This window comes from Vanellus vanellus (genome assembly GCF_965231255.1).
Source record: "Vanellus vanellus genome assembly, chromosome: 5".
Taxonomy (NCBI): domain Eukaryota; kingdom Metazoa; phylum Chordata; class Aves; order Charadriiformes; family Charadriidae; genus Vanellus; species Vanellus vanellus.
Window position 1 is genome coordinate 30,904,527 of NC_138910.1, and position 13,325 is coordinate 30,917,851.

A 13,325-nucleotide genomic window follows, 5' to 3' on the forward strand; every position below is an offset into this window, starting at 1 on the left:
CCTTCTCACCATCACTGTGTACTGGGGACAGACAGAACCAGTGATAGGGTGGAGGTGGGAATTTATTAGTAGTAGCTGGCAGCACCTAGCAGTGCTTTATAACTGAACTTTGCAGAATTCTTGTTCCTTTTAATCTTAGCTCCATTCATTTCAACATTATTAAAGTAAAGCAGTGTACAGTCATACTAAAAATCAAATATGAGGAACGTTACTAGGGTAACATCACAGGAAAAAGGGGATTAGGAGGAGCAGCATTCTCAGCAAGCCTAGCAGCTCCTGCCTACCCAGAGAGATAGAGCTGTAGTATTTTGAAGCTAATGCCCTCTGTCAGGGGCTGCAGCAGCGGAGAAGCCCGCACAGAGCCATTTCTGCCACTCCTGCTCACCACAAGAAGCCTTTAGCAAGACAAGACGGGGAGAGTGGGATATCAACAAAGCCAATGTACAAATAAATGCTATTTGAAAAAGCACAGGGACGTAGACAAGTAGAACATTCACAAACAGAGTGTTTTAACTTTGCTTGGTAATGACTACCATGTACAGTATCTTGGCTAATTCAGTCAGTATACTTTGTTGAGGACAGTTACCTAACCACATGGTAACCTGTGGTTTGAGGTAAAACAGAACCAATTTTCATTACAGTAGTTTTACTTTTCAGTTAAGTCTTCAAAAGACACATGCTTCCATGGTGGTGTAGTCTTAACTCACGCTGAAGTGTTAAGACTTACAACACCCAGTCTTCAAATTTTTGGGGTGGGTGGAATAGTTATTAGAAGCCTACTACTACCACTACCGTATCAGAAAGCCTGTCGATCTAAAATGTCCCCAAAAAGCATACCGATATGTCAATCTGCCTTCCAGAGAGCTCCTACTATCTCTCAAATTATCTGGGTTGTTAAACAGCAGTGTAGTATTTGTTTAGAATGTTGATATTCTATAAAGTATATATATGTATTACATTGCATATTGCAGCATTTAAATAAAGACATAAAAAGCACAGCATCCTTATCTGTTCTCCATTTTACCTTGTGATGAGGCAAAACAATTCCTCATCTACTACCTTTCTTACTTACAGTCCAATTTTCCACTAACGTTCTGAAAGACTCCCATTCTCATGAGCCTTATCTACTTTTGCCTTGCATCTATAAGGCATTCACAATACAGCCCCAGCGTGCGTTGTCACGACAGATACCTGCTAATTACAACACTGGATTTATTATACAACAATATGAAAGTCAGACAATACTCAGCGTTCCCAGTAAATGGGAAAAAAACAGATTTACTATATTTGTATTACCTAAAGATATTTGCAGACCTTTAAATTCTTAGAAGTGCATAAAACATAATAACCATAAGCAACTAATTTCCAGGAGAATTGCAAATTAGTGCCTCAAGAACTGCACGATACAAGAACTGTGAATCACCCATTTACATATACCAGTTGGCTGTATGTTTTCACTATTATTGAAGGCAGCAAAAATCACTGATATTTAAAAAACTTGATTTTTCCTTTCTTCATTCCAGACCTTAAACTTGAATAAAATATTTGCTGTGTAGTACTAAAAATATGCAGGACACTTCAAAGATGACAAAGATGCATATCAGGCAATTTTATCAAATGAATAAGCTAAAAGTTATGTTCACATCTACCTGAAGAATTGAGATCTCTAAGGACTCTAAAGTAAAATATTTTTAGCCCTCTGAAACAAAGCGCAGTTATAGCTCTAGCACCTCACAAACACAGTATTGCAATGTCAAGATAAAGATAAAATCCCACCTTGCATCCAAAAACCTCTTTTTTAAGATTCCAACAGATTTTTAAAAGAACTTTGCAAAGGTCTTTGTTCTCGGACCTCCAGGTCATAAACCAGTACTAATTCCTGCTGGCACAGCTCTGCAGTTGCCTTGTACAGATCTATCAAGTGCACCTCCAACAGCAGTTTGACAAAGCAATAAAAAAAAAAACCCAAGGCATTTTTTTTTGGTAAGAATAATGTTTGAAATGTTTCTCCTTTTTCAAATCAACATGTTTGTTCCTATTTTATTTAATACAGTTTTTAGCATTTTGTGGGTTTGGTGCATACCAGAAAATTTAAATCATTTCCAAAACATTCAATCTCAGTGCAAGTAAAACACTCCAATTTCATCTTTCTGATTAAACGTTTCTGTAAGAGAAAAAATTTAGATGTACAGCTTTCTGTCTGTCTAAGTAGGCTTTGCCTTCACAGCTAACATTTCACATTCAGGCTCCAATTACACATCAAAGCTTTACTTTTAAATTCAGTAAAGATGCATGTTTAATCTCAGGAGACTATGATGTCTTAGAAGTTAAAACATTAAGTGCTGCTACCAACAATCTTTAGAAATGGGTATATCAAAAGCAGAATGTCTTAATGGGAATCACTGAACTGAAGTCACTCAACAAGCACTACCAGTTATCTTGGGTGACCTGAAAAGCCTTCCACTGATTCTACAGAAACTAAGGCTTTCACTTGGCTTTCTATGTAACCTTCTATACTAACTGCTTTAATACTGTTTGCTCCCCGCACCAACTTTCACTCTACCTTTTATCCCCTACATTAATCCACAATACTATCACCTTTCCCTCAGTTGCAACAACACAAGAAATAGCCTTAATTTGCACACTTTTCCAAAATGTTATCACTATTTGTAGCAATGCGCACTCTGTGTCACAACCCCCTTCTGCAGTTAATTCATTTCCTGTAACCAAATAAACAACAAAAATAAATAATAAAAGAATATCTTTTAAACATGCATTAAATTTCAGACAGAAAGGCAAGTGAAGGTTCAAGAAAATACACATTTGTCAAAAGCTGGCCAAAAATCCAGAATATGTCATCATTAGGCAGTGTCTTAAAAGAATTATTCCCCAGAAAACCCCACTTTTCCTTTTTCCCCCTCTATTAGCGGCTCCACATATAATCTCTCTTAAGAGAGATACATATTTAGAAATCTTTGTGCACATTCATCTGTATCTCCTTCAGCAGTTCAGCATCTTCATTTTTTATAGTACCCTAAAATAACTTCCTGGGGAGGCACAGTATCATCCTCTTGCACCAAATACTTAACTGTCTCAAAAAACCCTGTTTTTTTTAAAGAGATACTAAGGCCCTTAGTTACTGTCTTAATATTTTCTCCCCTGCCTTATACTATAGTGAAGGTACATTAATGACACATAACGCCTTATCTCTTCACTGAAGGGAAGGTATGCCTGATTGACTCCCTATCATTTCAAGGGTGCAAGTTTTAATCCTCGTGTCAATCAGTCCCACCTCCATCTTTCAAGACACATCTGCCAACTTGCAAAGGTTTGTAATTTCGCATTTGCTATACATCCAAATCACCTGAAATAAAATATAGTGCACATAGTGCAAGTAAGGGAAGATGCTTATTTACAGAATGTTTTCTTAGACTAGGCAGATGAGAAATGAAAGCCCAGCTCAAACACGGGCTATGAACATAGCTGATCAGGGACTGCAAGCAGAACCCTGCTGAAGTAAATGGATTTCAACGATGAATTAATATTGGATACTGCTCTCCAGAAAAAAAAAAAACAAACAACAGTTCAAAATAACAACTGAGAGTGAGCAGGGTTACAACTTTCCAAAATTAGCCTGACATGATCTAATTGAACTTCAGTGGGAGTTAAGATTGGGCCATGTGCCCACAGCAACATGAGTCTAACTACTGCCTCTGACAAGCAATAGTTAAATGAAAACTATTACTACTAACCTGACCCAGCCACATGCAGTAATAATTGCTTTCCTCAAAGTTTCCACAGAATTCTGCAAGCACCTAAAGACAGACTTTTATACACATATTTTATTTACGTAGCAAGAAGTCTGGCAAAGAAAGGCCAGGATGATACACTGGAAAGATAAACCGGTCTATCAGTATTTTAGAATAAAGAAATACCAGTTGTCTTCACTGTGTGAGGCAGTTTCTTTATATCCAAATCTCAGTGCTTGTATTTAATATGAGTTTATAAATCTAAAAGTTGCAGCCACCATTTGTTGCTGTGAGGAGAAAATCCTACATAATTTCAACAATAATATGTACCAGTAATGCTCAACTGTTGCTGCCAGGGATTTTTTCCATGTATCATGTAAATATACCACCTGTCATACAAAAATATATTCTTAACACTCAGTTGCTGTAAGATTAATTTATTTGCAGTGCGAGGAATGCAGCCTTGAGGAAAAGCAAATAATTAAAAATGGCTTTGTTGCTTTCATCTTGATGTTATTCTAACTTGAATGTTTCATTACAGCAATATATCTATGACCAATGAGTAAGATCATTTACCTCTTTATCTACTTAAATTCTATTTAAATGGCCATTATGGATGATTGCAGAACTAATGAATTTGTCTTCAAAACAGTCTCAGAATTTAGGAAGCATTTTGTAGACATAAGAGGCAGATATTTAACAAGTCTCAAAATAAATATTTGACAAAACCAACAGAGTAAACACACATCTCAAAACATTTATGCAGGCAGCCATAGTTGGCCCTTTTTAGGTGGGGTTAAGGGGTAGATATGCACACTGGCTGAAGTCAAGATGGAATTTTTTTTTATCAATTGTTTGTGAAAATAGAACATGGAAGAATAATGAATCTATCCATGAGTGATTTGGCAAAGCATAAAAAATTATATTTGTCCCCCAAAAGTGCAAGTTTAGGTTGAGGATGAGATGTTGGTTTTGAACTTCTGCATTTCAGTAGCTCCAAACTCCACAGGCAAATCTTCAGATATAAAATAAACACTATTGTCCAACCTCTACTTCTCCCGGCATCAGGAAACAGCTGTCTGAATCTTTGCATTCTGAATACTTCCAGACTGTGGGCTCTAGACTACACCCCATCCTACAGCATTTGCAAAATTCTAGCTGGAGGGACTAGCAACCAACAACTACTCAAATCTGCCTGGATTATTTTTATGATAGAAGAGAAGAATATTATGACTATTAAGATATATGATTGTTTTCAATTACCAGCTGCACATTGAGAAGCAGTAAGGATTAAATTCAAAGCTTCAAGAACCTGTTTGTCCTTAATATTATTTTACGTTTTTGTAGAAATTTTGTGACAAGATAGGATGAATTTCTTATATTTATGCCATGACCAAATATGAACTAAAAAAAAAGGTAGCCCATTCTACACAGATGTTTGTGAGATAAACATGTTTTGACATCCTAAAAGACAACGATATAAAAATTAAGTGTAATATTTAAGAGAAGAATTGATATAACAAACTATTGTCATAAAATATATCTAAGATGTATTAAGATCTTAACTTACTTGTAGTCTTGAAAGATGTAGCTAGATTATAAATTATTCAATACACCACTGTTAATTGTCCTACCAAAAATTGTAAGCAAAAGATCGTATTAAGTAATTTTTTTATTCCTCTGTTATTTTTTTGGATGGATTTAGCTCAAGAGCCTAACAATATTCTGCTTTTTCCACAGATCCTTCATATAGCTGCAAGGAAATATCTCTAAAAGAACACCTACAATTTTTCTTAATAATGAAGTTTTAAATTGACTATGTTCATCAGTACTGTTTTCAGGTTCTGTTAGTTTTTAAACTATAGTTGAATTTCCACTTGTTATTCCAGGAACTTTTTATTCGGGGTGATTTTACTGAAAATCAGCAGAAAAACATTTACAAATACTTCGCTAATTGTTAGCTGAACTCATGAGGCTTCACATAATTAACTATACACTAGTCACACCTGCTTTGAAATTTACAGGATCATAAATACAGTTCTAGGAGGCCACATATCTTACTTTCCATCATTCAAGAACTACCTGATGTACAACATTTTTAATGCCTTATCAAAAATATAGATGAAATAGTGCTCTTGCATTTCATGGGCTATACTGAAATAACCTGCAGAAGATTTCCCACATGACTCTCTGTGACCTGTTCAAGTTAATAATCTAAAAGGTATGGTAATATAGATTGCCACAGCCTGTGTAGCTAAACTTCCTAATGTCCTTAAAGCATTCTGACAACTTTATTAGAAAGGCTGGAAGAGTACCCCAGTAAGGTATCTCGTAGGTAATTCAAAGCTTCCCAACAATTCTGTAAAAACTGAACTTTGCCAAAGAGAGAATTCTGTCCTCAATGCTGAGGTGCCAAAACTAAATCTTACAGCATCAAAACGGGTTCTAGAAGGAGTCAACAGGGCCAGGAAAGGGACCACGGAGACTCCAGTGCCTGGAATGGGAGTCAGTAATGTTGCAGGGGTCTGTGTGCCACAGCCTCCCTCTTTTTTCACCCTTTCAGATTCCTAGAACGTCCTCTACCTCCACAGTGCAGTGGGTGTATGGGATTTACACTGCCAGGGGCAGCTCCATCTCTGTCGGATGCAGCAGCAGTAGAGCTTTACAAATAAAACATTAGAGTGGCAAATAAGGCCATCCTTGCTGTTGGAATGGCCAATCTCCATCTCTTAACCTAGTAAAAGCAGACAGACAACTGCGGTAGGCAGCAACCTACTTTTCTTATGCTTATGCCTAAAGCCAAATTTGCATATTATGAAAATGGAAGGTGACACAGTAACACAAAACAGTTTGAGTCAGTAAAATGTATGCTGTAGCACTCAATTACAGCTAGGTGAATTAAGGACTGTGTTACAAATTTAATTCTCCCCACACACACTTTGGAAGTCAAGCTAGATCTTTCAGTATTAAAAATATCACTTAAAAATTATTTGAAGATCTTATCACCCAATAACTGAATTAATTCAGCTTGTAATTTCTACCCTTGCAGAAGCACGAGCACAAGTCATTTTGTAGGAACCTTATCTTCCTATTTTGGGAGGACAGAAAGGGACAAGGAATTATCTTTACACCTTTCTTCCCCTCCTGTCTAAATTCCCTGAACAGTACTAACTTCAGTCAAATTTGGGGAGCCCAATCAGATGACTATTACTGGAGTCAAGTAGAGTCTGTTCTGCACTGCACAGTGCTGAGCTCAGACACTGATTCCAAACGGTGATTGTTTACTGGTTCTACAAATAGTATTATCAGCCAAAAGGCACTATGTTTTATCAACTCAGTTTATCCATTTATATCGTATGAACTTTCCCAGTAAAAGTACTTTTGAGAGCATCAGTATCATCGCTTTCTTAAGAGTTTAAGTTATTTCAAATAATATAATTCCTAAACATTAATTATTCTTTTTGCATTCTATAGCTGTAAATACTGTCCAATTAAAGACATCTTCATTTCACAAACCACTTTACATTGATAAAGGACTCTCGACATACAGAAACAGCTGTACGTCCATTTATATACCTGCCTCCTTCACAATTCTTATTTAGAAAAGGCTATCCGAATGTTTAGGTTAGGCCACTAACTCAGTTTCTTTACAGGTTCTTAATTCTTGGAACACAGCATAACAGCGTGTCTGTTTCCGATCTTACTTCTGTAATAGGAGGTTAAAGGGTCCAATCCCTTGATTTGGATCCATATGCTATGTTGATTTTATAATAAATAACAGATAAACTAATCTGGAAGAAAACTACATTGCTTAAACTAGTACTCTTTGAAAGTTATGCCAAAATTAATCTCTACTAGAGATATGCAAAAGAAAGAAGTCAGACTTCAAAGCACTGCAAGACTGTTGGAGAGAATCTCAACAGCCTGATATAAGACCGGTTCCAGCGCTCAAAGCTATCTGTGAACCATGACTAAACAGATAGGCCAGACTTTTCAAAGGTAGCATAGGTACCTTTGGTACTAAGGTTAATGAACTTACTGGCCTATTTTTAAAAGAAGCCTGAATCCTTCTGAATATCCCCACAGGCTTCTGAAGTTGAGCATCCAAATACCAAGGCACCCAAGATTAGAGACCAATTTGGGAAATGTAATCTGCATTGAGCAGTTGCCTATACAAACAATTCTCTTGTAAGCATTTAACTCGTTCTTTGCAGAGGACCGTGGAATATATAAACGTGATAAACTTCATATGGAAAAGCCCTGTTCTGTTTGCCATTTCTGCTGCATATAAATAGAAAGGTCATGTTTCACATTTTACAGTACCATGAAAGAAGGATCTTTCTCAAAATTATTTAAACCACAAAATCAGAGAGATGGAAACATCTGACTTACTGTAAGGTGTTGTATCAGTAGGGTCAGGAGGTGGAAAATTTTCTGTGAAGTTGACATTACACAAGTCTGTACTACAGCAGCAGAAGCGATATGTTCCATTCTGAATCAAGGAAGGGGTGGTTGTAACTATACACTCCTCAAAGTGACACTCTTGTGGGTCTCCTATATGAGACCAGCAACCTGTAAAAAGAGGCAAATTAATTCTTTTTAAAGTAGGCATAAAATGAATTCTATTTCATGGACAATTAAACACACCTACAGAAATCCATATATTACCTAATTAAATCTTACAGAGTGGGGTGAAAACAGTTATCATAATTAGCTTGTCTGAATCAATACCACCTTTTAAACCAAAAACTGCAGAATTTTTTTCAGAATTTACCACAGCCAAGGAGAAGAAATATGGGCAGTGATGAAGGCCAACATCAGAGGTACCCAGCTGTCAACCTCAATATGACAAAACTTGAATTCTTGAGCCTTCTAAGGAGAAGTATGCCATTCCCCATTTCTCTGATACCACAGACAGTATTACCCCCCTCTGGCCCACAGTCTAGATGAAATTGTAATCTAGTCCCCTCCTTAGAGCTAGGCCACAAGACTGCATCTCTAGTTTGCTGCTTCTTGCATAATTCTAAAAATTCTGTCCTTCCTCATTGTCAACATCACTGGACTTTTCTACAGCATCACAATTTATTTCTTGGTTAACGCAGGCCCCTTCTCCCTGTAACAACTGTTCCTTCCCAAGTACGGTCAATGGCAGTTTATGGATAAATGCCTGGAAGGGAAAGAGGCAGCGTGGGGGCAGAGGTGAGCAGTCAGACTGCTTCTTTCAGCAGATTACCAGATCAAACATGAAACAACTACACAGGATGTTTCTAAATACAAACATTTTCATTCAGCCTTATACTACATTAACTTCTATCCAAGTAACCAAGAGCAGAGTCCCTGAGAATGGTAACCATAAAACGTCTCCAGCCACTGCAAGACCCTTCACCCCTCCCTACTTTCCCCACAGAATAGCAGCAATTGACACTTAGCGATATGTGACAGTTTTATGCTATAGCTGCAATTTCCTTTGTAAACAAACATCCAATCAATATGAATATACATTTTTACATAACGAGACACTTCTTTTTAAATTTATCATTACATCAATACATATACTGAGATATATTCAAGAAAGCCATCTTCCTCTGGACATCCTAAGCAACAAGCAATTTGAGTGGTTTTTCCTTCCACTGTGCATTGATCTCTTCAGTCTCACTGAGAAGTCATTTATTTCAAACTTTCTGATCATATTTAAAATTGCTAAATGGGAAGTTCAAAATTACGCATTTGTACAATGCACAAACAAAATGTCTAGGTTGCAACTGTGCAACTTTGTATCGGCTGGCTAGATCACATAAACGTGAAAAGAGTAGCAAAACTCCTGAACTTACACTGAAATGTTACATACCTTGTTTTACAAGATGTATGTCTCCTTCTCGTGTTTTTTCCCAAAGTCCATAGCAGGTACTACCTTTCATGCACAAAATTGTGCCATTCTCCTGGGAGATTCGGCTCTCACTGATTCCATGGTCCTGCTGATATGGGTCCTTAAATGCACACAGACGCTCCTCACTCTGCGCAGCTTTAGACAAAGACAGGAAAATACCTTTTGTCAGTGATTCTATGCATAAAATATTAACTTTAATAAAAAGATGATTAAGGTCTTCTGGAAGCCTACATTCAAAACCATTCTGAATTATACATATCCGTTCTTTAAACTGTACTCCAACAGTCAGAAATAAAAACGAGGTCTATCCCTAAGTTACTTTCATAAAGAGGACAGAAAAAAAATCAGCAGATCTTTCAAAATGAACGTGCAAATGTTTGAAGTTCACAGGTGCAGAATAAAAATTTCATTGCATAGTCTGCATCATTTGTCCTCAAGCATAAGTTACACAACTGTTAGCTGGTTTCTTCAGCAACCGCATGCGTTACTTAATTGTTTCCAGATCCTAAACCAAGATGATCTTTTACAGACTGCCATCCAACCCAGTGCCTAATTCAGAGGGTTTTTTCCACTCTCTTTCTATTGACCTCTCTCTCTTTTCTTTACATGTTATCCATCCGTTGCACTTGGTTTTGCTCAGCAACCTAGGAGTTTGGGCTCTTTCAAACAACCAACAGAAATACTAACAGCAGAGTAAAACCTGTACAATTGACCAGCGGTTCTGGAAACACTGCCTGTAAACAGAAGCAACGCTGCCTGTAAATTCTCCCTCTGGAATGTCCAGCAGGAACATTATAAAACATAGAAAGAGAGTGCAAAATTAAATACCCCGTGATCACCTGAAAAATCTTTTTGTTTTTTATTAAAACAAAAACCAGCCACAAAAAGCATATGGATTTTCACAAGAATATTTAATCAACAAACTTAAAAAATTTAGTATCTTAAGAACTCTTATGTTTTACCCATACGATTACTGCTTTTTTGTTTATATCACCTCAATGAAAGGAATCAACCATGCTGATATGCCTCTCATCTTTTCTTTAGAAAGAGTAAACACATTCAAACAATAAATTCTTCAGAAAGGCATGAAGTTCAAGATTAATAAATCCTACATTTGTAGTGAATATGATATTTATAATATTTTCATTCTTCCCTTGAACGATTTTATAAAATGCATGGAAAGGTAGGTGTGTAATTACAAGGCATTTAAGTATTACTCAGCAGTACAGCTCAGCAAACATTCAATTGCCATAAGAAATTGGACTACATATCTCAACAGCTAGATTTCATCCAGTTCTTTAGCTCCATAAAAGCACTGGTAGTGAAAAGATGCAAGGTGGAGTCGATTGTTTTTTTGAGAAAACAGATTTTGAACTTAAAAAAAATAGCATATGTAATTGTTAATTATTAAAGATACTGTATACATATAAAAATCTGCTCACCGAGGATTTATTCATTTGATCATTCTGCAGCACTGACCCCAAAGAAGCTGTGTTCCAGCAAGGCAGACTTACTGCAAAAATACTGTTTCATTGTGTCACCGGTGCAGACGATTGTGTAACAGAAAGACAAACCAAGAAACTCAGACACATGCCTCACTTCTAAGGCCGTTACTATTCATTAAGGAGTCAAAATTAAAAATTCTCTTATGCTGAGACAAGCATAAATAGCTGCACCATCCAGAAAGGCAGTCTGGCAGTGACTCCCAGTTTATTCTGTGGCAGCAGTAACTAAAATAGCACAACTTAGCTTGTTTTATAGTGGTCTACTAGGGCGCATACGATCAGTTGAGCTGCTTGTCAGCTCAGTGGCGGTAAAACTCTCAGCTGAGGAGACAGGAACTTCTTAAGCCACTGTAATTTAATCACTTGCAGCTCCATGTACTCCAATAACCGGGCTGGCAGTCCCTGCTACTCACCCACCTCTCTGTACACTGGTCACTTTACATCTGGAACTACAGTTTTGAAGCGATAAATACATTTATTACAAAGCAGTAGGTTGATATTCAGAAACTCAGTTGCCTAAATTTCATACCTAATCTTTTTTCTTTCTAGATGAGTAGAGTTAGTCGAGTTACTGAAGACAAAAAGGTCACACATTAACAGCTAGCATATGCTGCCTCAAGCAGTACTTGCCAGTTGCACGCAGTAGTTTTATTCTCAGGAACAGCTGAGTATGCCAGGCGTGAAGCATCTGTCCTGCATTCTCTGCTCCATGACATGGGACTGGCCAAAAAACAATGTATGAAAGGACACCACTCCACTGCCATAAAAGAACTGGAGCTGACTAACTTTTTGAAAATTGAAAGGAGAAAAAAAATTATCACGGCACTGTAATTTAAGAGAGAACAGGACAGAATAATGCAGCCTTGTGAAACATGACATATCTGCTCCTAGCGACACTATGAAGGTTTTAAAATAGTTGTCTTTGATAGCTGAGTGGGACTAAGGTCATCTGAGATGTTGGTTGTTTACGGAATGCTCAAATTGTTGCAAGATAAGCCCTTTCATAATTTGCTTTTATTGTGAAAAATAAATTAAAGAACAGAATTTATAGAACAGCCACACAGATTTGGTTTCCTTATCAAAAACCTGTGGTTAAAAAAACAAAACCCAGTAATTCCTGGAAAGTACACTTTCATAACACCTCAATAGGTTAAAAAAAATAAAATCTTTTAACCTCTGAACTAATGGAAGAGAAAGAAAAGAAAACTTTTTTTTTTTGCTTTCTACTCAGAAATACAGTTACATGTATCATGTCTGTGCTCCAGAGACACAGACAGCTTTAATTGCCTACTTTTCTGGACTCTTCACCTTTCTATAAATCTCTTAGGATCAAGGTTGAAAGGCAAGAACATGCAGAGGATATCTGAAATAAGGAAAGTTGTTAACCATTGTGGCAGATGCTTTCCAACCATACACTGTAGAAAGTAACAGTTGCTACCAAAGGCTTTCCTGATTTAAAAAATATGTATTGCCCTATAAGAATACCTGCAGAAGGGAGGAAGGGGCAAGAATGAGAAAGTACAACATTCACTGCTAGCAACCTGAGTGTATATCTTTATCAGTTTTCTAGCAAACTAATAAAAACGCAAGTTAACTTGCCACAATTTAATGTCAGATGATCTCAGTGAGAAACTTTTCCAACAAAAAATAAAGGTTATTCACCCAACAACTAGAGTTTTCATGCTGATCACTGCACATTCTTGCTTCGATTATAACTCAGAGTAGTACAACCCCTGTGGGAGCAGTACCCACTGCAATACTTTGCTGACCCCTGCCCCCTTCCCTGATGGCATGGAACATCTGGAGAACAGGGGACATATAACAAAAGCTACTTTATTTTTCTCTATAGCCTCTTTAGGTTCATTGTTGAAGCTGTAATGCCGAAGAAAATTGGGCAGGGCATTCAGATGTCCAGAAACCATCCTGAATAACAACAGAATAGATGAGCCGCTTCAATTTCTTTGCATGATTTTGGCACGTTCCTGCTCTAGGAATCTGGCAGTAAGGTTTCCTTCTTTCAACCAGTGGAAACTAGTCAGCTTTAAAAACTTTTAGTATTGCAATATTTCCAAGTCAGGCTTTGAAAGCAACCTCCAGCCTAGATGAGTATGCCTAAACCTTCCCCCAAAGAAATGGAGAAACTACTACAAAAATACACAGTAGCACTGCGGTGCCTATTCTAAA

General features: G+C 37.1%; 1 protein-coding gene across 2 annotated transcripts in view; it reads right to left on the bottom strand.

Moving 5' to 3' along the window:
* BMPR2 (bone morphogenetic protein receptor type 2) overlaps nt 1-13,325 on the bottom strand; it is a gene marked incomplete at both ends in the record, with an annotated part of 103,766 nt that overhangs the window by 39,587 nt on the left and 50,854 nt on the right. Inside the window, 3 exons of one of the 2 annotated variants that reach the window (XM_082483907.1) lie at nt 8,142-8,321; nt 9,598-9,771; nt 11,772-11,861. In XM_082483907.1, coding sequence (XP_082340033.1) covers nt 8,142-8,321; nt 9,598-9,771; nt 11,772-11,829 — 412 coding nt within the window. The remainder of the gene's footprint in view (nt 1-8,141; nt 8,322-9,597; nt 9,772-11,771; nt 11,862-13,325) is intronic. The other variant, XM_082483908.1, reaches the window with a different exon arrangement.